General features: G+C 57.2%; 4 protein-coding genes across 4 annotated transcripts; 2 read left to right on the forward strand and 2 right to left on the reverse strand.

Moving 5' to 3' along the window:
- Positions 1 to 271: 271 nt before the first annotated feature.
- Positions 272 to 10,213, forward strand: NCLIV_029870 (putative cAMP-specific 3',5'-cyclic phosphodiesterase; the record flags this gene model as incomplete). The annotated part of the gene is made up of 12 exons (XM_003883182.1): positions 272 to 2,669; positions 3,369 to 3,553; positions 3,986 to 4,070; positions 4,332 to 4,452; positions 4,913 to 5,014; positions 5,452 to 5,551; positions 6,092 to 6,279; positions 6,644 to 7,247; positions 7,409 to 7,638; positions 8,290 to 8,593; positions 9,111 to 9,269; positions 9,692 to 10,213. 12 exons carry the CDS (start codon positions 272 to 274, stop codon positions 10,211 to 10,213), a joined length of 4,998 nt encoding a protein of 1,665 aa, XP_003883231.1.
- Positions 10,214 to 12,593: 2,380 nt separating this feature from the next.
- NCLIV_029880 (putative major ampullate spidroin 2) lies at positions 12,594 to 16,267 on the reverse strand (the record flags this gene model as incomplete). Its single annotated transcript, XM_003883183.1, has 5 exons — positions 12,594 to 12,669; positions 13,381 to 14,324; positions 14,687 to 14,846; positions 15,527 to 15,663; positions 16,136 to 16,267. The coding sequence occupies 5 exons, from the start codon at positions 16,265 to 16,267 to the stop codon at positions 12,594 to 12,596; spliced, it is 1,449 nt and encodes a 482-aa protein (XP_003883232.1).
- A 2,585-nt stretch (positions 16,268 to 18,852) lies between these two features.
- NCLIV_029890 (Translation initiation factor SUI1 family protein, related) lies at positions 18,853 to 22,003 on the forward strand (the record flags this gene model as incomplete). The annotated part of the gene is made up of 5 exons (XM_003883184.1): positions 18,853 to 19,162; positions 19,539 to 19,783; positions 20,559 to 20,634; positions 21,095 to 21,198; positions 21,917 to 22,003. 5 exons carry the CDS (start codon positions 18,853 to 18,855, stop codon positions 22,001 to 22,003), a joined length of 822 nt encoding a protein of 273 aa, XP_003883233.1.
- Positions 22,004 to 24,285: 2,282 nt separating this feature from the next.
- NCLIV_029900 (AGC family protein kinase, related) lies at positions 24,286 to 26,357 on the reverse strand (the record flags this gene model as incomplete). Its single annotated transcript, XM_003883185.1, has 2 exons — positions 24,286 to 25,184; positions 26,228 to 26,357. 2 exons carry the CDS (start codon positions 26,355 to 26,357, stop codon positions 24,286 to 24,288), a joined length of 1,029 nt encoding a protein of 342 aa, XP_003883234.1.
- Positions 26,358 to 27,362: the final 1,005 nt, after the last annotated feature.

Consider the following 27,362-nt stretch of genomic DNA (forward strand, 5'->3'; position numbering starts at 1 on the left):
GTCGGACGTGGGGGAAGGATTATCGGTTCCAGAGAATTGCTTTGAATCTGCTCAGCGGTCCTGTCTCGTGCCGGGGCTTCGCACGTCGACTCCGCTTCCGACGGCGATAGAGGATCCACGTGACACAGAGGTGGAGAGACCATGTTTCGAGCACGCGAGGAGTCCGTTTCCGCCCGATCGTAATCTAAATGATTTGTCGACCGGGCGTATGAAACCTCAAAGTCATCTGGGCGTATGCCACCGGACGGGCGCGTTCTCAACTCCAGTCGCCATGTCTCCGTTTACCCTTCGATCAGGCGCCGTGCATGAAGCTAAAATGCTTAGTGTTGACCTTGAATACGTGGGGAGCGGCATGGCAGCTGCAACTGCCGGCAGCGGTTTTGCGCCCAACTGTGAGGACAGTGCCAGGCTTCCGTGTACAGAACAGTCGGGTTTTCCAAATGCGGCTGCGCGGGGGGCGGACACCGTTTTTGCAGGGAACGGGGGACGCCTGAGACGGAGGAGAAGTTCGGGTGTCGGCACAGAAGACACGGCCATGGCGGAAATACGTGTGGAAACACTCCGTCGTACACCGAAGCCGACGGTCGTTCCCGCGTCGCCTCCATACCCAGAGGACCGCTTTTGTCGGTATCTGGACGTGGATTCCTTGGCCGTGACATGGAAACGGATGACCGTGACACGAGACGCTGCCACCGACTCGCAGTCTGAAAGCCCTTATGGGCGCGAAGACTGGGAAGACGCACGTCGCCATTCCATTTCTTCGCCCGCGAGCTCAAGCGATTTGTCGTGGCCTTCGACGCGCGCTCCCCCCTGCGTCGCCCCTCCTTGTTTGCGGCGTTCCACTGGAGGCGGCGCCTGGGGAGACAGAGACGCGACCGCGTTTCCGCAGATTCTCGACGCACGAGCAACTGATGACGGCTCAATACGGTGCCCGTCCGTCGCCACTATCGCTATGTCGCCCTCGTCTGCCGGATGCCGTTCGCCGCACGCGGAGAGAAACGACGAGGGCGTAGAGCACCCGTCGAGGGAACTTGGAGGCCATGGAAGACAGTCCTCAGCGTCTTCTCTGCAGTCGGTGCCGTCGCCGACGGGCTGCGCCGGTCGGCCGTCCAGGTTCCTCGATACCTTCGTGACGCTGCGCTCAGATGATTCCCCCCGCTGCATCGTTCCAGTGGCGGTCCATGGGAAGCCGAAGCCGCCGGAGTCGAACGATCGGGTTCGGCCTTCTCCGGTGTCTCCCCATTTGTGCTCTGCCAGCGGCTGGGTTGGTGGAGAGAATGGGGCGGCATCTGCCGAGAGCAGTCGCGGGAGTCTTACCGATGCGGCCTCGGACCCGAGGAAGACCCGATCCGGTAACGGCACTGGGCGGAGGGATCACGGGTCGGGGAAGCCGGGTTCGTCGGAGGGCGGACGCCGAAGCGTGTTTCCCAGATTGCGTAGCGGAGTTAACGAAAGCGACGTCGAGCTGTCCTCCGTGTCTCCTGCTTCGCCAGTGACTGTGCCTCATGGCTCGCCTGGGAACAGAGAAAACGGCAAAGAGATCAACGACGCCGAAGGCCCTGAAGCCGGCTTCGGAAGCAACCGATCGAAGCTACTACAGGTGAACGGCGAGCGGACAGACACTGCACAATGGGCGGGAGACAGTGTACACTCAGAGAGTCCGGGAGGGTCTCCCGATTGGCCGCCGCTCTCCAGAGTGGACGTGACTCCCATGAAAAATGCGTTTCATTCGTGCGCGGGCGTGCCTTCATTCGTGCCTCGCATGCAGACGCGGAAGGCAGGCGCCAAAGAGCTGCCCAGTCCTTCTCCTTCCTCGTCTGGGTCTCCCGACCACGGCGCTGGCCAGTCGTCCTGCTTGCCAAGATGCGAGACGCAGGGACGCCACCTGAGAGGCGAGTCTCAGGGGCCCGTGCGTCGGTACATCTCGCGATTTCTAGAGATGTGGGGCGGGGACGATTGGGGATCGACTTGCTACGAGTCCTTTCAGGACTCCAGGAGCGACGGAGGCGACGCGATTGGGCCTAACCGGAGGTCCAGTTCGGCGGACCAACATCTGTGGAACAGCGCGCGGAGATGCAGCGCCAGTCGCGCGCAAGCGGCGTGCTTTAGGAACAGGACGTCTTCCGCGGACAGCTGCCTCATGCCGAGAGCTGGACAGGAGACGCTTGAGTCGCCCTCGAGAGGTGCCCTGGAATCTCGGCACAGACTCCCGCAGTCGTTTGGGCTCGTCAGGCCAGCTTCGTTCCAGCTGGTAACGGACGATGCACTGGGTGACCCACAGGGAGTGGCGGCGACAGTGGAGTGCAATCGCGACACGTGCAAGGCGACCCAGGAGGACGAAATGGGAAGGAAACTGGTGCTGTATGCGGAAGAGAACCGTGGAAACCGGGACCGCGGAAGAGACCACGCAACAGAACACTCCGGACGAGCGGAAGGTTTGAGCGGTGCGGCCATCTCCGCTTTGGCGCAAGTGAAGCCTCGACACGAGGGAAACTCTTCGACCGTGTGGAAGAAGAAAAAGTCATCCCCTCTTGCTTTCGAGTATAAAGACGAAGAAGAGGCGTATCGTCAGTACCTCAACCGGCTCTTTCCTTTCCGTCTCACTGTTGTCGGACTCGTTCTCCTTCTCGTCGAGATCTTGCAAATCTCCTGGAGGCTTGTTCAAAGAAGTGAGGATCAGCGGGGAAAAACAGGGAAGAGAGGAAAAGGAACGCCACAGAAAAATATCCCGCTTTCGTGGGGGAACCTGCGACAGGGGTTGTATAGGGACCACACGGCGGTAGGCGACGGACCGAACGAGACGAGGGAGAGGAAAACGACGAGAAGCGCGTGAACAGACACCTGCGCGTGTGCAGTGGAACAGGCACTGGGGGCGGTTCTCTGTGAAGCAGCGGACGCCGAGGCGTGCCGTATCTGTCATTCTGTTGGGAGTTCGTTTTGCCGGTCTGCGGACTTGTCGTGGTGCACAACGCCCGACACAGGCAGTGTGAGTTGTGTCCTTTTACGTTCGCTACCGTGGTCGCCTTCGCTCTAAAAAGCGGAGCGTATTCACCCAGACATGCACGCATCTCCTGGTGCTTACACTTGCAGCCACAGCCACTGGCGGCCTGCCCACACGGCTCCTCTCTTTGACCCTGTCGTCTGCGTCCTGCGCGTGACAGAACTGTGTCTTCGATGTCGGACCCGACTGTCCCTGTGACCGTGTCTCGCAGATGTCCGCGCGTCTGTTTGTCGTTTTTCTTCCTATCGGAGGGCTCCAGCGTCATTGGCGTGGTCGCTTGCCTCTCCTCCCAGCTGGTTCTGCGACACTCCACATCAGGACTAGTTTTCGATTTCTGCATTTCTGGGTTCTCGTCCCTGTGCGCCAGGCTTCCTCGTCGACAGCCGGGGCGAGTATTCGTATTACGGGCTCGTCAACTTTGACAGGATCTTCATCGTTATCGCCGTATGCCTGGTTATTCATATCATCATCTACGGTTTGCTGGCTGCGGGCGGACGCATTCCCGGCGTGAAGAATCGACTGGAGAGCTGGTCGTTTTCCATGATTGTCGTGGTGAGCGCTGCGGGAAAGCACGCCAAAAAGTTTATGGCGGTGGTCTCTTGAGTGAAGCCACACCATCGCCTGTCTTACGGTCTAGATCAGGACAGGAAACGCACCCCAGTCAACGCGAGTGCTCTCACGAGAATCGGGTCCTTGGTTCGGTGGCGGGGAACACGTAGGCTCACTGGCAGCCAAAAGCGAACGAGCGCATGCATTGCGTCGTGACGTAGTTCAAGGCCCGTGCTCACATGCCTCCGCGGAAACCTGTTACGGCAATGCGTGAAGCGTCTTTCCTGGACTGCGTTTTGGACACCCCCGGACGCACCTCCGAAACCTTGCGACGCGACGTGCAGTGACGCTTCACGCTGTGTGACTTGAGGGTGCGTATCCGATTCAGTCGTCGCGCATGCAAAGTTAATGTGTGCTGCGCAAACGCATTTTCAGGCACTCACGACCCGCATCTGTGGGATGGTCTGTGTGGCGTTCATGGGCGAAGGAATCGGAACTGCAACGATCTTACCAGCTGCAGGTATGCCAGGCTTTTCAGTTTTCTCTGACGTGTGTTAGCCACTTGAGAAGACGGCCGGGCTGGTTCGTGCGTGTGTCCTGCCTCGCTCGGGCTGCGTACCCAAAAAGAGTAGCCGTCGCACTCTATATTTTGTGGTCTCCGTCTTCGGAACCGTTGCTCGCCCGCGATTGCGGGGCTCCGACAGCTGCGTCGGGAGCAGCGTGAGATGCCCGTTGTGTCTGATCGCTGTCTCCGTGGCCCGACTGTGCTGTGCTCCTGCAGACGAAATGGAACCCCCAACCCCCTTTATCTCCGAGCCTCGAGCCCTTTCCTCAGAGCTCGTGCTGCTGTCGCTCTGTTGCCTTTTCCACATCATCGTCATCGATATGATGCTGCCTATCAGGTGCGTTTCCCCTCTCTCCTGCCTGTGCAAGGCGCGTCGGTCCTCGCCGCCCGACCGGGCCCAGAGCAGCAACGGGCGGCCCTCTTGCATGTTTTCGTTTTCACGTCTGGGCCGTTGTGAACCGGCTGCTGGACTGTCGCCTGCCACAGAAAGACCCAAAGACGTCAGGAGAGAGCACGCGGATTCCATCGGAATCCAGCGAGACTGACGGACGGCGGTGAAGCTCCAGAGGCTCTGTTGCGGCTCTTCTTTGATTCGAAGCAGCCCGCCTGTAGCGGTACACGCACCGCCGTCTGAGCAGGCAAAAGAGCGCATGCGGCCAAATGGTGACATGGCGAACGCGTCTGCGGCAAGTGTTTGGCCTTCCCGTGACTGCTGTTGTGCTCCTTGGAGATAGTTGCCTCGACGTGATGGCACCATCCTCCCGCTGCGTCTGACTGCTTTTCTCTCCCCTCTTCAGGACTCTCCCGTCGGTGGGCATGCATACGATCCACATCCTCGGGTGTATCGGCTGCTGCGTCCTCTCCGTCTGTCTCTACCCCCAGTGTATCTCCTCTGACGGGTATGCCAGCGCTTTCCGCGATGCACAGCGACAGTCGGCGGAGCCGAACGCGCTTGACCACCAAAATCCTGTTCCATGCAGTCTCACAGACGCGCTCTTCGACACAGGCGGGGGAGGGGGGCCCGGATTTTACGCCATTCTTTTCTTCTTCGTCTCGCTCGTCAACGAGATTTGAGTGTGTGTAGACTCTAGGGCGAAGCTCGTTCACGTAATGCCAAAGCTGCACGGAAGGTGGTTTTCGTTCGTTTTCCGTGTTGGTGTTTCGCTACATGTAGGTGAGGCCGTGTAGCTTAGAACAGACTGAACTTGCGAGAGAGAGTCCGCGCTAGACGTGGTGCCGCTCGTAGGCCTGCATAGTCCCTGTCGCCTGTCTCGCCATACGATTGCAGCAGACGTCGGCGTGGACGCTCGACTTTTTTTCTGTGCTTGTTCTTCAGGCCGATCTGTGCGGTGAGCACGTGCCTGTTCATCGTCTGCGGCTTTTTGGGACGCGCTCAGATGGAGGTTGCTCATAGGCAGCTCTACATGAGATGGAAAGTACGTCTCGGATTCAATCTCTCATTTTAGATGGCACCTGTCGCGGCACAGCCCACGTAAAAGGACGCCAACGAGAAGACAACAGAAGAAAGGCATGGATTCTTCTTGGCGGTAGAGGCTTTAAAGACCGACCAAATACTCATATACATATATATATATATATGTATTTGTATATTTGTATTTGTATATTTGTATTTATATATATATATATATATATCTGCATTGGCTCAGATGCCTTCCACTGGTTGGAGGTGCGGGCCTCAAGCGGAGTCTGTTGCGATCTGCGAGGTGTGCTGAGAAGGCGGGAAACCCACGGAGGGATACGGATGGTTGAGAGCGGCCCCGTTTTTTGGTTGCCTGCACGCAGCCTGGGTAGCGTGCTTGGGAGTGGGGGAGTCGCCGACGCGCGCCTGTCCAGTGTCTGCACGTGCATTCGGAATGGGGAAACAGATTGACGATGGCGCGTCTCGACAGACGCCCGCGGAATATGGCGGAATATGCGGCATATTTTCCCCGTTTTCGCTTCTGGTCTTTTTTCAGCACGGTCTAGAACGGTTGCGCGCTGCGGAGCAGAAGCTCCACTCGCACCGTACTTCCAAAACAGGCATCGAACAGTTGGCCATGCTGGTGCGTCAGTCGCAAGTCCTCCTGCGTCACGCGTGCGTCAGCGGGGCGAGCCGACACAGCAAGCAGCTAGCGCTGGAACAAGTGACAGACATTCAAGGACAGTAAGTTCGACCGAGAGCGCAGCTCTTTTTGCCGAGTCATGTTTTCATGCGGTGTTTGCGTATATCCCACGGCCCAGAGCAGACAAACGGCGAACACTCCAACAGGTGAAGACGGGTGAAGACGCGGGACTTTGACGGGGCGAGTGCTGTGCCGGCTCGGCGGGCGTTTTGGGTGCGGGGCTGTCTCTCCCGAGCAGTGCCTACGGGGGACGGGTAAGGTGCGTGTCAACGCCGTTTGTGTTTCGCTGCGCGCGCGCCTCATTTGATGCGTCTCGACGCTCTCTCCCCGCTGGTGCCGCTTCTGGTGTGAAAGCGACTGGTCCATTTGCCGCGCTGTGCGCGCGTCTTCGTGCCCCGCTCGCAGAGTGCTGGACATCGTGACGAACGTGAACAACTTGTACCATGCCAAGATGAACACGGAGGAGATGAGTGAGCTCCTGCGGTTTGTCCCTGAGGGACAGGACGACGCGCACCGGTCGCTCCTGCGCGACTGGCGAGGACGCAGTGCCTCCTTCAGCGGCTGCGAACGGCTACGAAGGGATTCGGAAGCGTCGAACGCAGGCGTTTCGTTGAGCGTCCCGCTGCTGCATCAGAACTCGACATGTTCGACGCTGTGCGTGGGAAGCTTTCCTTCGCGAACTTTGCCGTTCGATGGGGGCGCGCCGCACTCCACGGCGTTTCTCAGCAGTCGGTTTCCCGAAGTGCTGGCTGGCCAAACAGGCCTTCCAGCTCCGGAGGGCGTTCAGCTCGGAGAGACTGGAAAATCTCTGAAAGGCGCGTGCGTTCCCACCGCGGAGAACCCGCTCGGCGCGCATTCTCCCACAGGGACTCTGAAGCAGGAACGTTCGCAAGAGGAGAAACCTGAACCTGGCGACGCACCTCAAACTGTACGCCCGGAGCCGCTGCTCGACCTCCCCGAAAGCATGAAGGCAGCCATCGGCGTCGACTGGGATCTCGACTTCTTCGAGGTAGGTTGTGGCCCGGAACGCTCGCTCTTGCCGGATGTGTGCAACGGGATCTCTCGGAAACGACACTGCCCGTGGGTGGGAGTGCACCATTTCGGACTCCGCTGTGTGTAGACTGGATTCATCTGGAACGCCTGCGGTCCTGGCTCCTGTGTGTCGCTCAGCTGAACGAGCGCGTGAACAACAACGCCCTCTTGGTGACTGCGCAAGTACAACTGCTCCCTCTGTTGCGCCCAGAAGGCCTGCGGTGTAGTCCGCACGTCTTGCGGTGTTACCTAAGGTGTCTTCAGCAACAGTATTGCCCGAGCAACCCGTACCACAACCAAGTGCACGCCGCGATGGTTTCTCACTGCTGCTTGATCATCGTCAACGAAATTTTGCCCTCCAAACAAGCGTAAGCGCCCCGCGTCACAGCAACCGCATTTACTTCGAACCTTGCACTCTGGAGAGGCGTTTCGCGGGACCTTAGACTGCGCACAAGGCGGGCGTTTTCGTCTGCTACCGCAACCGGCAGCTTTCCTCTTCTTTTCCCCAGACTGTGCCGTCGGCCTCCTACCGAGGAGACGCTTCAGTTTCGAAGTTTGTGGACATGCCTTTCGACCTGACTCGTGGCGTGTGGTATTTAGCCGTGTCCTGAGTTTCTCTCCCAGCTTTGCATGCACTTCGCTTGTCGAATTAGCGTTCACGCAATGTTTTTCGCGTTCAGAGGTTGCCGCTGCCAGGGTTTCGCCAGCTGACTGTGCCTGTTCGCTTAGCTGTGTCTATACTTCCGCTCGACCCGTGAGGGACGTCTTCGTGTGCCTGGACTGTGCGGGCCTGCGCCGCCGCGCCAGTGTCGGTCAACTCGCCCGTTCGCGTGTTTTTTAGCCACCGGGTTTGGGTGTGTGCTGCTGGGTCCGTTGCGCGGGTGTCTCCGTTCCATTGTGAGGGCGGCCCCGCCCAGTCGCCCGCTTTCTCTCTTTCGGACTCGTGTTGCCGTGGACCTCGCGGCGTGAGCGGTGCTGATTTGCTGCGCGTTTTGTTATGCCACTCCGCGCCTCTGCAGGCTGACCTACGTCGACGAACTGTGTCTGGTGATCGCATCCGCGGCGCACGACGTTGGCCATCCGGGTTTGAACAATCAGTATCTCATCAGTTCCCAGTCTCTGTTAGCAACGACGTACAACGACATTGCTGTCTTGGAGAACTACCACGCCGCTTGCTGCTTTCGGACGGCGGGCATCAACGAAGACCACAACATCTTCAGCGGCCTCACCAAGGAGGTCTATCAGTACATGCGGCAAAACATTATCGGCCTTATTCTCTCAACGGATATGAGCAAGCACATTTCCTACGTCAGCCGGCTGAGAGTAAGCTACGTGGTCACCGGCGAAGGGAAAGCAATTTGACTAAAACACAAAATGGGTTTAATATCGTGAAAGGAACTGTACTATTTTCAAGTAGATTGCTTTCTCTACTAAACGTCTTTTAACCGACCGGGTGTTTCGCGTGTTCGTGTGACTACGTCCACGTCCGGACTGTGGGAGGGGCGTCGGGTGGCCTGCGAACTTGGGCCCCCACCGTATCTGTTATCCCCGGCGCACCTGAAAAAAGACGGTTTTATAGTTCCTCGAGATAGAAACTAACGTGGATCGTTATCCAATTTGCTGCGACAATGACACACCGGCAGAATTTGCGGGGCACATTCGGTGGGGGAGACGCAAGACTGTCTCTGGAGAGAATGCGCGCCTGCATGGCGCGTGCATGCGGCTGCATGCACTTTTTGCCAGGGGACTTTACACCCGCGGCTCGGACGTTTTGGGGAGCGACGCCCAAACGTTTCAATCAGTGCTCGACTGTGTGTGTGTGTGTCGGCGGTCGCTTCAGGTTCGCGCGGAATCAGGAAATTTCGATGTGGCCAACGAAGGGGACCGGTGGCTGCTTTTCCAAGGGTGCATCAAGGCGGCGGATCTCGCGCACACTGCGACGTTCTGGGAGAACCACAAGCGCTGGGCCGAGTGTCTCTGCGAAGAGTTCTTCAAGCAGGTAGGCGTGGAGCGCCGGACAGAGACGCTAACGGACGTGTGCAGGGCGTTGCGGGTGTCGCTGGCCTAGCACCTTTTTCTCTTTATCCAGTTTTATGCCGGACTGTGTGGGGCTCCGGTTGTTGGTCCTTGACCGTCGCCCTATCGGTCGTGTCGAGACGTCCAGCTCGCCCATCCACGACTGGAGACCGCGCGAGTTCCGCCCGTCGTCCCTCTGTGGCGTCTTGCGTACGGCTCTTTGCGCGTCGGGCTAGGTGTCGGTTTTCACCACGGAATCGCCTGAGCCTTCGCGTTGTCCTTCGGTGTCCGTCCGTGTTGTTTTTCGGGAAAAGGGTGTTGCGTGTCCGTTTGGCGGCAGGTGTTTTTCGCCTGTTCAGCAGAGGCACACGTCACGCGTCCGACGTTCTTTTTTGCTGTGTGCAGGGTGACGAAGAGCGTCGGCAGGGAATGAATGTGATGGACATTTTCGATCGGAGACAGAAAGACCGTTTCCCGCAGTCGCAGTACCGCTTCATTGAGCTGGTTGTCGAGCCGCTCTTCCACAGTGTGCGGAGCATCGAGGATCTACTGAACGGGCGCGGCGGCGTGCGTGGGAAGATCTGCAAAGCTCTCTCTGCGAACCTCACCCGCTGGAAGGAAGCGGCGGAGGCGCTGGAAAAGGCCGCGAGCAACTCGCCGACGGACGCCTCGGGCGCAAAGACGAACGAGGAAGGAGACGGCGACCGCCAAAAGGTGGTGGGTGGAGACGCCGCAGAGAAGAAAGAAGCTGGGAGAGCAAGTGCAGGCACTCCAAAGTTCGCAGGGAGCGTCGCTGCGAAAACGGCGGGCGACCGAAAAAAAGGCAGGCCTGCGGCGACGGAGGCTGGCTGGAAGGAGGCGGAGAACGCAACCAGGCGGCGAGGGGACGGCAAGAAGAGCGGGAAGCCCGAGAAGACCACATCTTAGGAGTGAGGACGCATCGAAAGCCAGAAGTGCTTTCAGGCGACAGTTCTCAGCGGTCTTTATTTGCGGGAAAGCTCTGTTTTCCTCAAAATAGATTTTGCGCGTTTTACAGCTCTGTATTTGTCGGATAGCGCAGTGAAGCAAAACGCGTCTGCTGCTGGGGCGAGACATGGAGACGCCTTCAGTAAGTTGGTCAGAGGCCACACACATACAACCACACAGCACCCACGTTGTCTTTCTCCGGCTGTGACTTCGTCAGACGGCGACAAAAAGTATAGGTGGTTGACGGCTCGCCTGTGCTTTGTTGCTCACCTGACGCCAGCCGTGGGACTATTTTTGTCTCTATGTGTAGAAATGCTCTGCCCGTTGAGCGGCGAGGTTTTGATAGGTTTTGAATCCGCTCGAAGGATGTGTTTTGTTGTGCAAGAGGTGGGAACCGTTGTTTTGATTTCAAAGCACCAAAACGATTGAGATTTGAATTATCTGTGTTCCTTTGCACACCAACGAAGTCAGGTTAGGTTTTTTCGACGTACCGTCCAGTTCTAGGTTCCACGTGTCGCTTCAAGACCAAGCGAGGGAAGAGGGGAGTCTTCGTGTGGCCGGGTTCACATCGTCTTTTATTATCCGGTGTTGTCTCGTGAGACAGCCAAAACGTGAAACTAAACGACAATGACATATATGCAAGAGACCGCCTCGCGCACAAGGCCTCTCTCTGGCTTTTTCCCGCACGCGATGCTCCCCTGACTCAGCGTGGACACGCGATGAGCCGATTCCGTGACAAGCGAGACACTGAAGAAAGCGACTTCGCGCCGCAGCGCTGCTAGCGCCAGTCTTTCCTGAGTGATTCTGACGCCAGAGTAGGCAGGAAGTGACGCCGATCTCCCGGCCTCTCTGCTTCGAATTGTGGAGAACGTCACAGCAAATCGAAGTGACGTGTGCGCGTGATCTCTGACCTTCCCTTTCGACTGTTTCCGCGGCTTCGACTCCGAAAAAACGCGTCCGGCGGCCGCATTTGCGTAATATATGGATCACTGTTATCACTCGTATTAACAGCTTGGCCGCTTCGCCGCTCTTCACGCCTGGCGCTCCGCTCTGTGTACTACGTAGGTGCTGCAGATGCGAGGGCAGTTCGGAAAGGAAGGCGACCCGAGAGGAAGGCGGCGCATGAGCGGAAACCGAGTTACGATCTCGCTCTTTCTACCCGGGGTCGGTTCCGCACCGGAGAGCCCCGGGCGTGGGACACAGTCAGCTCCGATAAAAGTTAAGGAAGAGAAAGGCCTACCGACGCAGGGAAACCGTGCCGATAGTGCGTGTGTGTCGTGTGCTCCACGTTGTGAAAGGGTGCGCCGCTGCTTGTGCTGGGGGGGTTTCGAAGTTCGTGGAAGTTGGTGCGCGCGTTCTCTTATACACACTGGGACGAGAGCTAGGCTCGTGCACGGCGCGACGAACACGCCACAAACTGACACAGAATCGTTTCGCAAGCATTGGAAGTTGTGCGCGCTCGGTCAAGCACGGAAGGTGGATAGCCGCGGCCACTGGAGACGGCACACCAGCTGCAAATCGCGCTGTGGACGCCTGCGGGAAGATTCTCCTGTCTGCAGCAAACAACGGTTTTTGCGCGGCAAAGCGAAGGGTGCCGGCAAAAAGGAACCCCCTTGGAAACGCGCCCCTACGATTGCTCCACATGCATGTGTTACAAGAACTGAAATTTTGAGAGGTTTAAAGAAAGCCGGGAACGGGGAAAGGAGGAGACGCCCACACACACACACTCAAGACACTGTTCGCGACACATCTTGAGGCGCTCACGGCAAAAAGAAGGCGACGTGCTCGCCCGACTCTGTGCCCCCAGAAAATCGCGTCGCAAGCCTTGCCTCCCCCAGCGGAGCCACCCACACCCGAGCCGACCTCTGCGTCGGGCCGGTGATGACAAGCCCTCTGCAGGCCGAGCGAGGGACACGGGAACGTGCCTTCCTCACATTTTTGTCTGAAACCTCGATAGCGAAACGCACCCTGCTGTCTGTGTTCACAGACGTCTGTTCGTCCCTTCAGTCAGCTCTTGACCAAGCAGCGGCCAATCTTTCTCCGTTGCTCCAGCGGTCTTCCAAAAAGCCTTGAAAGAAAAGCGTTTCCTCACTATCCACACGAAACGCAAAACCGAAACACAGACCTCTTCGCTTGTCAGAACTCTTTGTGTTCACGGCTGCCTCGTTGTTTCTCCAATTGACACGTAAGCTGCTTCCCTAGACGCAGTCGGCGTCTCGACGAAGCAAAGTGCCGCAAACAGAAAACGGCGAAAACGCCTTCACAGGGGACCCTAGCAGCATCGCCATTCTGCAGGCGTCGAGTTTTACCAAGGAAAAGAGCCTCCTGCCTCAGGGATTCTTTACCATAAAGACGTGTTGTACGGGTTCCCTCCCGCGCCGCCTCCGGGTCTCGCGGCGTTCGTAAGGGTCATCGGTCTGCAGGAAAGAAACACCGGCAACCAGTGGCAAAAAGGAGATTGGATGCGTGAAAAAGCAAAGACAGAATTGTCCAACAGAAGCCAAGATGGGGGCCAGCGCGCACGCCCCTCCTGCCACATTCGGATGTGCCCCGTTTCATCTTCTACAGATCGGTTCGGTCGCATCAAGAGACACTTTCACATGCTACGGCAGCTGCCACGCGCCTCCCGCTCATGTCGTACGACTGTGTGGTATCGAGGCCGGTCGAAAAGCGAATCCAGAACCCCCTCGGTTTCGTTTTTCTCGCCTGTTCGCCAAGTGACGAGGAAGGTGACTGCCTTAAAAAACCCCTCTGCGTCTCCCGTTCCTCTCATGTGTTCACCCGCGTTTCACCAAGGGAACCATTATTCACGCATACGCCCCCTGAAACTCCCGGTCCCGTAAGCATCTCCCACAAGTACACACGAAGCTCTTCTGAACGTTAGAGGCCTCCCTTCCAGACCTCCAGCGTGGCTCAACTCCCATTGTCTACAGGCACGCCTCCTCGGTAAACGCACGTGCATGCAGTCCTCAACTCCTATCCTCTTTCCATATTTCCCATCAGCGCCTCCCCCCCCTCCCCTCCTCCTCTCTCCCCACCGGTGATTCGGTAGTATTTGTGCCATCCCTTCTTCATCTAGGTTTTTTATGATCTGGTTTTTCCAGCTTTTTCGCTGTCCTGGTACGGACCGTTGCGGCGCTGCCATGCCCATGCTGGTGAACGGGTTCGGGGTTCCTCCAGGCGTTCCAGATCCCAGGCTCATCATTCCGCCTGCGGGAGGGCGCATATGCGGCGGCTGTTGCGGCGCGAACCCGAGGCCGCTCGCTCCGAACACGCCTGCGTCTGCGAAGCCGCCGCCCCCAGTCGCGGGTTTCTGCACAGACAGGAAAGGATTCATCGTCGCGCCTCCCATCCCGGGGAGGCACGAGGCGAAGGGCGAAGGCGCCGGCTGGCCGACCGGCTGCGGGGCTGTCCCCATGGCGAGGAACGGGTTCATGCCTCGCTGTCCTGGCTGCTGCGTCGCAGTCCCGGGGAACGACAGCGGGGAGGCGGCGCGCAGCCCGCCGGCGCCTGCGGCGCCAGGCATGAAGTTAGGAGTCTGTCCCACCATGTTTGGGGGCTGGGGGACCGGCATGGACCCGGGGAACGCGCTGCCGTCTCGCCCCGCAGGCCCCGTCGAGCCAGCAAACTGACGCATCATCGCCTGCTGGTATTGCTGGGGAGTGAGGAACGGCTGTCCTACCCACGCCTGCGAACTCGGCGCGCCCTGCGACGCCCCCAGGAAGACCGGACTCCCCATGCCGACCATGCCTGGAAACTGGAAACTCTGGCCGAACGGCGCTTGCGCCGGCGACGGCGTCAGACCCAGCATGCCTGCCGGGGAAGTCCCCATGCCTCCGCCGACCTGCGGGTGCGCGCGCGCGGCAACCCCCGCACTGGACGGAAACCCCGCGCCCCAAGACGCCGCCTGGGTGTCCCCCTGGTTGCCGCCCTGACCGCCCCAACTCGCGTTGCTAGCGACTTCGAAGGTATCGAAGGGATCGCCGCGATGCGACGAGCTGCGATACTGCCGAGGAGACCTCCCCGACGCCCGGGGCATCGAGCGACTGCGCCGTGGAGGCAGAGGAGAATCCTGGAAAGCACCAAAGAGACGGACAGCCGACCCCCCAGACAGCGCCTTCAAAACGTGTGCACGCCTCAATGCAGAGCTCGCGGAGCGCCCAACGGCCACAATACAAACAGCCTTCCTGGTCATCATGACGCCCCATAAAGCTCCGAAGCCACAGAACAAAACCGTAAACACGGGATGTATAAATACATATATATATATATATATATGTGCATACTACAGCCCCACGTCTTCCGTGCGTATGTGGCAAAATGGCCGGACACCAGAACTTTGCTCATCTCGCATGCTGAGGTCCCTTTCTAAAGCGTGTAGGCGACTGCTTGTCGGCTAGCCGTCGTTTTTTTCGCGTCCTCGAGAAAGCGTACATCTCCAGAGTCGGATTCGCTTCCTTCGGAGAGGTCCGGGACAGGCGGCCGGTGGCCGCTGCGCCTCTCCACGCGGCGGTCGCTCCTGCGCGCGCCGCCGCTTCCGGAAGTTCCGCTTCGGGAGAAAGAAGTTGACGAGCGGCCTCGATGCGCGTTGGACCTGAAGAGAGAAAGCCATTCATCGCGCCCACAACATGCAAGCTGCGTTTACCCCGAGTTTCTCCGTTTCCACCGCCGACGCGCAGCCGATTCCAACTATGGACCGCCCTTACAGACTCGCCACTCGCCTCAGAAGCATCTCACGCTGGTTTCCGTACCACGCCCCTCGCGCCACACAACACTTTCTCCTAAACAGATGAGACACTAATCTATCCTATATCCATGTATCAAAAGATAGATACATGCAAACATATATATATATATATATATATATAAATATAAAAAAAAGGGGTGTGGAACAGATGGAAGTAGGGGGGCGGGCACAACCCTGCGTAGTCAGTCCATTTTTTGCACGGACAGCTCCATCTGGGGTCTTTGTCTTGCTGGCCCTCTTCCCTTTTCAGACTTTGTCTGATTTCGGATGCGTTCGATTGTATCTGCTAGTCTGGTTTCGGATTCGTTCGATTGTATCTGCTACGCGTGGTTCATCGGGATACACAAACCGACCCGCTACAGTCTCCACTGTTCGGGCCCTAGTCAAGGGAAGTGAAATCCCTCTTTCCTGTTGAATTTGTCTGGCCGCGTCACCTTCACGAGCGCACGCAAGTCGCCAGCCTTCACAGGATTGTGGATTACCCACGAACACCTTTTCCGCGCAGGGAGAAAAGACCTGTGGCTTACCTGTCGAACCGCGCGTAAAGCTTGTTGACTTCAAAAGAAGAGAATCGGTCTTCGCCGATCCTCTTCACCGAGCTTTTTCCGGCGCAGCAACTCGAACAGAGGAACTCGTACCTCGAGACGTCAACCGCCGAGACACCCTGGACACAGCCACACACGAGAGCGAGAAAAAAAAACGCTCAGGCGACTGCACGACGCGATTCTGCACGCCCCGTTTCTCCTTCGCCATTCGCTTGATGTGGGGTGCACACCGCCGTCGGCTTCCTCTCTGTCGTTTTCGATTTTCGCAAACTCCGTGGTCCTCTGAACAGCGAGGCCGTCCACGCGGAAACGCCGTGCTCCTGCTGACCCCATGGATTCTCCTCTGCCTCTCTCTCTTCTCTGTTCCGCGTACGCTGCCTGCGCTTCTTCCTCGGCATTCTTCGCCCTTGCTGGCGTATCCCCCGCTGCTGGTATTTCTGTGTCATTGCCACGAGTTTTCTTTGCGCCTTCTCCCTCTCTAACCCTCCAAGCTCACTCCACAGCCTGTCTCGTGTCTTTGGCGAGCCTGTATGAACCCGCGGAGTCTGTTCTTCTCTTTGCGGCGCTGACGAAAACGATCAAACGACTTACCCCGCGGCCGCAGTTCGCGCACCGGTCGCTTTTGTTGACGAGAAAATACAACTTCTCCAAGTTGACGGCATCCTCGTACTCGGACTTGGACAGCCCGATGTCTGCTGGCGAAGACGATGAACGGTACGGCATCGTGGCGTGGCCCAGCAGAGAGTTTTGAAACAAGAGCGGCGGGGATAGAAACGAAGAGCACGAAAACGCCGCACGCGCGACGCAGCGAGACGAAGCTGAGAGACGACCGCGAGGAAGAAGGACGTAAGTCCGAGTCGAAGGCACCGACGACGGCGCGTTGAAAAGATGGGAAAAGAGTTTCCTGGAAGGCCTTGCGAAACAAAAATGTGGGGGGACGGGGACACGAGCAGCAACGGTGAGCGCACTGAGCGTGCGTTGGAAACCACAGCCACAGGGATTCTTCGGGGCAAAAGGAACGGCAGACGACCTGTGAAAAGGAGGCAGACCGCACTCCACGAATACATCGCTAGATCCCGCGAGTAAAAACAGACTTTAGGCTCGCGACACAACAGAGGCGGAGATGCAAACGGGAACTTTAATCTTCGGGGCAACCGTTAAAGATCGCACACACAAATATGAATTGCATTCGACAAATGCTTGTGTTCGTACTCAATACCAAATACTCACAACCACAGAATCACAGAGATTCACTCGAAGACACGTACGCGGTTGAATGCCCATGCATCTACAGATATATATATATATATATATACATACATACATACACGCGTAAGCAAATGAACGAATGTCGGGTGTGCATGCACCTGTAAAGTATGTGATCGTATTTTATGCACGGAGGATCTGGTTAGTGTTTGCGCGTCCCCTCTCCCCGCCGACAGGGCAGTCTCCCCGTACGAGGCTTGTCGCCAACCTCTCGGGCATTCCGACCAGGATTGTTTCCTTCGAAAACCGTTGGGAAGAGGATTTTTTCCGGCGAAAGAGACGCGCAAGGGGGTCACATAAACAGGCGAGAACGTTGACGGAGAGAGTGTGCCGGTGAATCGAGGCTGGTGCGGACGGAGGTGAGCATCGAAAGGCTCGGTCTCAGACAGTTCGCCGCGTTCGAAGGATCCAGTTTGTTTTCCACTTTCGACGGAAAGAACGGCGCAGAGAGCAGAGGAAAGACGTTGTTTTTGAGAAAGCCGCCAGACTGCGCAGCCGAAACAGACGACTGCAGAGACAAAAGCCGCCAGCGATATATCGCTGTATCTCCAGGGTTTCTTCCTGTTCGCTCGCCTCCCCTGTTTTTTGCTCGTGTCGCGAGAGGAGAACGAGTCGAAAAAACCGCAGAGAGAGAGGCGTTCAGAGACGAGCTTGGCGAAGAATCCCGGGATTGTTCGGTCCTCCTGGCGGCGGAAAAACGCTCCGGTGAGGAAAGGCGGCAGCTACGTCCTTTAAGTTCCAACTGGAGGAAGGCAACAGACGGATCTCCTGGTGGAGAAGTTCTGAGAAACCGGCGACGGTGAGCAAAAGAGAGCAACGGCGCCTGGCATTCAGTCTTTGTCGCGTTCGCTTGTTCGCGCTGAGAGCCCCGCTCTACTCGAAGGCTTCTGCCTAGACGAAACTGTGCTCCTTTTCCCGGGTTTTTATCTCCGGCAAAGCGAAAGCGTGGACACAAAAAGCCATAGTTCTTGAAAAAAGAACGGTGGAGCCGCAGAAACCTTCGAGAAAGAATGGCGAAGAATGGCACGGGGAAGGCCTCGCCATAGAAAGGAGAGTCGCTTTTTAATCTCCCGGATGTAAGCCGGAAAGTCGCTCGAGAGGGAGCGCACAGTTGTGCACACCCCGGTAGAGAGCGACGCTTGAGCTCTGCCGATGTCGAGTCGGTGGATTCGAGAGAGAGAATGCGCAAAGAAACGTTCACAAGGTCACGGACGGCAGAGCGCCTTAGAAAAGCCCTCGGTTCGCAGTTGCACTGGCGATAGACGCGAAAAATCCGCGAAAAAGCGGCCGAAAAGCGCCGGCCGAGCAGTCACTGTCACTTTGCTGTTTTGCGCACGACAGGCGACCTTTCACTTTTTTGCGAAAAGCGGGGGCGCTACCACACCTTTGTGAACGGCAGAACTTGTGGAGCGTTCTCTTCGAGGTTTTCGTTTTCTTTCTGACTCGCCTGCGTCACGACGCGGAGATTCTCCTCGGGAAACGTGCGCAAAAAGCACACCCAGTGGACGTTTGCTTCGACGCAATCGCCGGGGGGGGGGGGGGGCGGCCCTGAGGAGGGACTCTGCAGTGAGAAATCTCCGTTTGTTTGCTCCTGGTTGTCCTTCTCTCTCTGCCTCCCACGACTTGTACTGAATTTTCTCGCCTTTCCAGATTCTCCAGAGGTCCTCGCACTCTCCGTGGCTTCCGTGTATATTCCTCGTCACGTCCGGTCTCGTTATCCCAGGACACTCTTCCGCAGCCGCCGGAACGAAAGAAATGCGCGCGTCCTCCAAACGCGTGGGTCGGAAGAGCACACCACTTCGATTCCCCAAAAACTCGACGCCCATGTGAATGCAGTTGTAACCTAAAAGTGTGTCGTACAGGCGTGCATGCCTACATCCATCTTGTATCACACCTACGTAGGTGTTCACGCAGACCTTGTTCGTCGATGTAAGTCTGCGCGTTCGTACCTGAACGCCCGAAGTTTTGCGCTCTCTGTCTGCGGAGCGTGTGTGTCTCCTGGTGCGTGGCGCGAGTGCGAAAAACTTATCTCCCCCCTCACAATGACAGACGTGGAACAGCCACCGAGCGACTCGTCCTCGGAGGCAGAACAGCCCTCTCGCAGGCAGCTGCGCCAGGCTCAGAAGAGGGACCAGCAGGAAGCTCAGAGAGGAAAGAAGAAGGGAAAGAACGCGGGAAAACAGGCCGAAGCGGCGAAAACGGAACATGACGATGGAGACACCGCAAAGTGCGGCGGAGCTGAAGGAGGCGGGAGGGCGCAGGACCCGGGACGAAATACGCAAACGGACTCCGCCTGGGAACACGACAAACAGCCGCCGATAACGGGGCCGAGCCCAGTCGTGTATTGCGGAGGTGAGACAGCGCGGACGGCTCGGAATAACGGCCGGCGGGGAAGGCGCCGGACCGAGGAACCGCAACGGAGCATGCGGCGTTTCTCGTGTCCGGTCGGTGACGCAAAACGAAGAGATCGTTTCCTGTCGACCGTGGAAAAGGAGCGAGGAAGCAGCGGCGCCGGGAACTTGGCAGACACGCAGAAACCCGCAGTTGTCGATACAGGATATGTATTATAAAGATATCGTGTGTTCTTCGTATAGTGCGGTCTTCACATTTTTTCGGGTGGGTCTTCTCTCTCGCGCCTTTCTTTTTTGAGGCCTGTTGCTCTGCACCCGCTTGGCAAGCTGCCTCTCCGTGTGCTCTCTTCACTTCCGTCCCATCTGGTTCTCTGCAGTTTGCGGCGGACCGCCAGACTTCTGCGAGTTCGGCAGCCAGTGGCCGGAGTGCGAAGCGTGGATCGCTAAGAACCACGCGGAGCTCCTCCCTTTCTGCTGTCCCGCCGGCGCTTCGCAAGGCGCGGAAAACGGAGACAAAACCGCGGCTGCCGACGAGCTCGCCGAGTGCATGCAGCAGTTGACTGTGGACGGCGACGCGGAGAAGGACGCGAAGAAGGGCGGCAAGAAGAAAGCCGCAAAGCCAGTAAGCAAAAGCAGCAAAAGATCCCCCGGGCGCTGCAGGAGGCGCAGACTGCACAGGCTGTTTGCCCAGGACCGCCCTCGAGACACTCCGGTGCGACGGGGAGTCCGCCGCCGTGAGGAGAGCGTCGGCCCCGTCCGGGAAGAACTTTTGACAGAGTCCCCGTCCACAGTGCTTCGCCTCTTCGGAGGGCTGTGGTCGGCCTGTTTATATTTATGGCAGTGGGATTGGTGATGGTCTATGTATCGTTGCACGCATTTTCGAGGCGGGGGGGGAGGGGGGGGGGTGGAAGGAACCTTCACACGCCACCAGGAAGCGCAGTTCTCAGAGGCCACGCCGACGGTTTGGAGGCGGTCCACGCCAGTTCGCGGCCGTACCCGGGCGTTGACCAGAATCCGAGAGGACCCGCTGGGCAGCGCACCACACCTCCGCAGGCTTTCGACGTTCCACGCATTCGCGCGTGGTTGGTCTTCCCAGCATGAAGAAACGTTTTTTGTTCTTCTGGACGCGGTGCGCGGACAGTCGGCGCCGCCTCCTATCTCGAGACGGCGAGCGCTGGTGCCGAAAGGAGCTCGGGTGTCTACTGGTGAGGGCCTTCCGTTGAATGCAGAAATCGACGAGGCCTCGCGACGCCTGGCCGCGAAGCACAGACGGACATCTAGCAGTGATGCTGGCAAGTCGCGCGTAATGCCCGCGCCCCCGTCGGACACGGTTCGTGGCGAACGCCCTGCGGCGAGTTGACTCTTTTTTGTTTGCGCTGCGGCTCTTCTGTCTTCAGAACGTCGTCACGATTCAGCGCCAAAGCCGGTCGAAACGGAAGACTGCTACCGTCATTACGGGTCTGGATCTTTTCGGTGAGGTTCACAAAAGAAGAATCAGCCACGTGACTTGTATATATCTACAGGCGGGATTTTCGTGTGCGTTTTGCTCATCGGCAGGCATGCACGTTCACCAAGACACAGAGACACCTGGATAGGTGCGACCGTGTGGACCCAGGTTTTTCTGTACAAACTTGGCGTTCTAGCTGTCGGTGTGCGTTGGTGTCCGCCGCGCTGGTCTCTGGCTGTTCGTCTACCTGTGCGCGAATTGCATATCTACCCTAGGCCGATACAACTCTACGTCCATGCATGCATTTATATGGATGCACACGCCCATATGTATCGATAAATTACTATAGTTGGGTGTGCGACTGGCGATCTGTCTCTCCGTGTACGACTGCACAATGCCTATGCGAGAATGTGAGGCGAGGACGAGAGAAATGTTGACGCACACGACGGGTGCGGTAACTGCAATCATGCTTCCGCTTCTTCCCAGGAGTCAAACTTGATAAGGCTGCAAAGCTCTTCTCCAAGCAGTATGCCTGTGGAGCGTCTGTGTCGAAAGGCGTTCCCGGGCAACCGCAACAGGTTGAAGTCCAGGTACGTGGAGAGAGGCTCTATCCGCGTCTTCGTTGTTTTTCCAAGTGGAGAGGCATTGTCAGCGTTTTCATTTTTCACATTCTCTGTCCCTTCTGAAGGGCGCGGCCTAGCAACGAAGCGAGAGTCGGCACTCGGCGTCCCGCTCGGTACCCAGAGACTCAGAGACTGCGGCGCACTGGCGCTCGGTAACGCGGGGGAAGGGAAAGATGGCCTTTAAGCTGCCGCCTCTTTTCGCTTCTTTCACGGCGCGTACTGCGTCAAACCTTCCGTATGTACCTGCATGCTCAGATGTGGATTTACACGTATCCGTATCTGCATCTCTATACGCTCGGTCTCGTCTACAGTGCTGCTGGCGGGGAAGGGAACGCCGTTCGCACGGTGTGCACGGCGGCACAGTTGCTGGTGTGTGTCGGTTTGCAAGCATCCTCTCGAGGTCGAGTGGGCCCTAGCCTGCAGCCGACCAGACGGTTCGGTGTGCGGACGCAGACCTCGTAGAAGCTTTTGCGCTGAACGCCGCCAGCACGCCAGAAACCTGTGCGGAGGTGCTCCGCCGGGGGTCACAGTTGTGGAACACATTCAGAGGAAACTGCAAAGGTGTTCGCCAGCCGCGGCACGGAAGTGTTGAAAGTGCCGATGGCTTGGCAACTCACTGGCGGTGAGCTCTTGGCAATGGGTCTGAATGACTGGAAGCTTGCGTCGTCTGCGCGCGTTTCTTCAGGGCGATGTTGAGGAGGAAGTTGCCGAGTTGATTCAAGAAACCTTTGAAATTCCAGAAGAGAGCATCCAACTTCTCCCGCCGAAATAACCCGCCGGCAGGAGTGTCGCGGGAACAGAGCGGACAGGTACAAAACATGCGCAAACTTCGATGCGGCTGGTTTCCTCTCCCCTAGATTGGCGAGACCGCTGTTTTGGGTTCATTGCCTGGCATGCGAATCGTGTACACACATTTCGGAGTCGTTGCATATGTATCGCCATACAGAGCGAGATCGATATCAGCGAAGAAAGTGCCCAGCTGAAGGCCGTGTGCCGACGGTGGTGGCCGTGAACCGATACGCGCTACGACGCCAACAGACTGCGACGCCCGTCGAAATGTTTGGTCGGGCCTGGCGCGTCCTGAGTTCGTCCTCTGCCTAGCGCTGCAGAAACAAAAACTGGCTCAGAAGCTCTTTGCCGGTCGCTTGTGGCCACGAGTCTTTCGTCACCATTCGCGCGGCGATGACGACCCCCCGAAACACCACCCCGACCTCTCTCCGATTGTCGAGGGTTTACACCGCTCTGTACTCCATGCCTCCCCGGTTGCATCTCTGCGGCGGTTTCGTAGAGAAAACGAGAGAGTCGTAGAAGGCTGCTGATACTAGATAGGTAACGCTGCTCTCTGCTACGGGGGCCGGCGCCACAGCGTAGTGGTACTGACTTCTGAAAGGTCCGCACTCACACAGGAGATTCGTCGCGGAAGAGACACACACGACGCCCGTATATGGAGCCTCGCCTAGGGATCGTTTCTCAGTCTGTTGACTTCGAATTGGGCGCGCCTGCTCTATCAGAAACTTCATTGCGTGCAAATGCCGTTCTGGTTACACGCGTTTGGTGCCGGGGATATTTACACACCGTACATAAAGCCATCGTTTCGCATTCCATGGGGGCGGAGCGAGGCGCCGCAGCTAAGAGCCGCGAGCAACAGGAAAAACCCGCGGTACTCTGTGACCCGCACTGCAGGTGTATGTATGTGCACCAACGGGTAATCTGGGGGCATGGAGCAGAGCCGCAGACTGCCTTGCAAAGGCATCTTTCCCCCACTGGAGACACACCAAGACAAACTTGGGACGCCACATGATGACACAGTGAACCCACGCTGGTGAAACGTCCGGTTCTCCGGGCGGTCTCCCCCGTCGGGCGTGCGGCCGAAGGGAGGTCTCCTTGCAGCATTGCTTGAATTTGTGCGTACCCGAGCCTGTCGTGTCGCCAGACTACATTTCCAGTCCTAGGTTGTTGACGAATCAATATTCGTGTATTTAAAGCTCAAATTTCTGACAATAGACCTAGATTGATAAGGGATGGGCGCCTCCTTGATCCGGCCGCGTTTCTTTCGTTCCGCGCAGTGGACCGCGTGCCGGCGCTCGATCTCAACCCTGCGGCGTTGGGTTTCCTACGGGAAGCCTTCTGTACCCCCGCGGCCAGCCTTTTCTTCTGAAGATGCTCCACGCGCCGCTTCGCCTCTATGATCCTCTGCAAACGGACGCTCATCCTCACTAAAGCCCGCAACTGTTCTGCGTGAGACGGACAGACAATCGAGTGCAAACTGCAAACATAGGGACGCCCGTCCCCGTGCACCTCGACAGGTTCTCGGGCGAATCCAACATGTCAGCTTTGATGAATCGTTTTCTCCTCTGCTGTGTGCAATGCCGGGAAAAAACGTGTCCTCTAGAAACCCCTGCCTTTTTCTCACACTAGCGACCTGGATGCTCATTGCTGAGACTCTGCGCGCGGAGCGTTCGCGCGGCGTCACGGACAACTGACGTCACGGAAAACTTGCGTGCCTCTTCCCGTATCTCCTTCGCAGCGAAATCCGCTTTTCTCCACATTCGCCCCAAGCCCGCCAGCTACCCCACGGCGAGAAGGGAGGAGTGTTTCAAAGAAACAAGCACCCTGGCCGAAAGCCCCGGCATAATGATCACATGCACCGCTGACACAGGTTGCGGCAATCGCGCGTAGGTCCGCTGTATTCAGGAACCGTGAACAAAAACGTGCCAACCTTCTGTGACGCCTGCCGGCGCACGACGTTTTGACTGCAGCCTCCCAGATTCTTCTCCACGAAAGTGTGCGCCCCTCGATGGTGACACACTCTATCCCTGAGGAGGCAAAACTAGACGCACATTTGATGCGAAAGCGTAACGGCAGTTTCTTTGCTTCTCACTTCCTCCCCAGAAGAGGTGCCTATGGCGTGTGTGGTGCGCTGTAACCCTTCCTGGATTCCCCTCTCGCTGACATATCCCGCCACGTTGAGGGTGGTCATCGCTTGCCGACATGCTACTGCCGACAAGCGGGGGTACATTCGCGTTCTGTTGGGTTCACCGCGTTTCACGGCACCTACGCGAACTTCCGGTACGACTGTAAGTCGCCCGGGAATGGGACGCCTTGCTTCTTATCTTCGAGCGTGGAAAAGTCGATTCCTCTGAAATACTCCGACTCCATCACCTGCTTCATCGTGTAGCGGTCGGCAGGGTTTGGAGCCAGCATTTTCCTGACCAGCGCGCTTAGTCGGCGGGCATCCGGAATGTCGTTCTTGAACACCTGATAAAACGTTCGGAAGCAGACTCCGAGAGCGTACACATCCGTCTTCTCGGTGAATAGCAGCCAGTCATCTTTCAAGTTTATCTCGGGAGCGAGGAAACCGTTGGTGTAAACGATGAAGTCGACGGCGGAATCTAGCCACATCGTTTTGTCTGCAGCGCCCTCGAAATCCGCGAGGACGACGTGTCCGGTGAAGTCCACAAAGTAGTTCCCGAGTTTAATGTCGCGGTGAACAAAGCCGAAATCATGCATCAGCTTCAGACTGTATACCATTTCAGCGAGGGCGAGTTTGACGTTGGTCTGCTTCTTGGCTCCACGAATAGCTGTGTATAGATCGCCCTGGAGCCGCGGCGTCACGAGGTACACCAATTGCCCAGTCGTGCTGCGATAGGCACCCAGAAACGGCAGAATGAATGGGTTTTTCGGTACCATGTTTTTGTGCGCATTGATTTCGTTCACAGCGTCTTCCGCCGTTGAGTTGCCTTGTGTTCCAAAAGCTTTGATGGCGATACCGTGCTCTCGAGTCTCCGAGTCAAGCTTCAAAAAATCTGCCAGTTTTTCTGTCACATGGGAGAGCAGCATCACCTTGTAGCGCTCTCGACTTTTGGGCCATGTCTCCGGAAAGTCCGTGAACCGCTTCTCGTCGATAAGAGGCAGACTAGCTAGGAATCTCCTCCAAGACCACGGAAGACGCTCTGAAGACGAACAGACGCCAGTTCTCTCTGATGTGAGTGGTGGAGCTCTACTTACGACGTGACGAGTTAACGAGTCCACGCTCGGTGTTCCGTTTCGCGAATGTGTTAGGTCCGCGCGGAAAGGAACTTCAACAACTTCGGATGTCCACGTATATCAAGCACGGAGAAAAAGGGAAGGAAACACATCTGTACGCGCGTATATAATTATTATACGTTTAGGTTACTCAAGGACAAATGAGACATATTTTCGCATCAGTGGAATCGAAATCGGTGCGAATACACGAAGCCACTGGCAACAATGGCCGCAGGGTATCGCCACGGTTATTTTATCCACTGGACGAAGCCACGTGCTGTGATCTATTTACTGCCCCAACGGACTTTGACGTACTCCGCATGCGTAACTTGAGCCTCTTGTATGTTTTGCTTGCATCGCCGACCAAATCTGTAATAAATCTGCTGAGTCTTTGAAATGACCTGCGAATCGGATTAACTCCTCCCAACCTGTTCACAAAGAGACAAAAGGAAGCACGAGTAGAAATCGACAACTCCACTGCGCTACGCCGGTTGGTCGGTGACGACCGAGCCCTGAGGCACGAATAGAAGCCGCACGCTGGCGTAGGTCACCGAATAGTTTCCTCTCAAGTCCCGGAGCTCGACCTTTTCCCTGAGCTTTCGACTGCAGCATTCTGCCTCTGCAGCCATTCGTCTCTCTCCATTTACGAGTTGTCTCTGCTTTTAAGTGGCGTTCGACACTACGCAGCGTTTTCCCAAACGTGCATACCTTTTTTCCCGAGCAAACACCGATCTTACATTTGCCTATGGATTCTGAAGCGACACCTAAAGACGGTACGGAATTGGCAGGGATTTGCTCCGGGGCTGAGTAGCGTGCAGCCAGGTTTGAGGGGAGTGTGCGCACTGTATTAAGTCTACGCTTGGTATGCCGTCGAATCGAAGCGGCCCAGGAAGGAAGTATCACCGAGACAGGGTGATACTTCGTTCCCGCGCGTCAAATAGTTTGCCACCACAGAAGCCCGGGAACTTACGGTGCGTCATTGTTAGCCAGCCGCCGGAAGTGTGCACCTTCCTGAACGTGGCGACTGGCCACTGAATCTGGCGAGACGCCATCACCGCTTGCGCCGTCACGGGCGAAAGCCCAGAAGTCCTCCAGTCCATTTTCGGATGGGGCTTCAAAGAGAGCAGGAGGAGCGCTGCGGTGCGCAGCCGTGACAATATAGAACCAGAGATTACACAGCAGGAAGAGAAACAGGGCTAGTTGTACGGTAGCCCGCCGTCGATGGGGCTCCATTTCTGTGGACACTATCGAGGCCTCGTGACACTATGACGTTTCCCCTCAAGCAGAGAAGCACGACATGTACGTCCACCTCGGAGCCCTTCGGCGCCGTTTGAGAGTGCACTTGTTGCAAGGGTAGAAAATGCTCTGGACGGCGCGACGTCGAGACAACTCATCGCTGACACGCGTGATAACTTCTTTCTTCGGTCAGCCTGATCGCCACCCGGGAACCACGGACATCTACATTTCTGTTGACAGTCACGTTGTGACCGCAGCTCGGAGGTGACATTTCAAGGGAAAGGTCCGCAAAAATCGGCTGCCGAAGGTGGTGAGAACCTGAATGCTTCAAAGATATTCTCACAATTTCCTCGAATGGGGGGGGGGGGGGGGGCGCACTTGCGCATACCTGCCTCTGAGTCTCCTTTACACTGCCTAGCCGCACTCTTGCCGCTCTTGCGGAAAGTTCACTGGATGAGACGTCGTCCCAAAAATCGAGTTACCCGAACCCAGCATTCCCTTGGCTTCTGCGCGCCGCATCTGAAGCCCCGTCGCACACGGACTCGCGCCTTGCGGCGTTCGCAAAACTACAAAAAAACTGCGCCGCGACCGCTGCAGGCAATCTATCAACTTCCGATTTGCCGCCGTGATTGTATGCACACCATGGAAACAATGTGAATCTAAACTGGCGGCTCGGCTGACCGCGAAAGTTGCCGTCGCTTCTACGGTAATAGCCTACACGGCTCAACACCCCTGTGACAGCTGTTCGAGATACAAAGACACCGGAAGAGCGATAGCCCTGTCCTTCGTCTCTCACATATATAAACCTTGAGGACCGCATCAGAACCGAGCGCGTCATCTGAATTCGTTCGCACAACGTAGCCGGGACA

Source organism: Neospora caninum, chromosome VIIb (assembly GCF_000208865.1).
Source record: "Neospora caninum Liverpool complete genome, chromosome VIIb".
NCBI classification, from domain to species: Eukaryota; Apicomplexa; class Conoidasida; order Eucoccidiorida; family Sarcocystidae; genus Neospora; species Neospora caninum.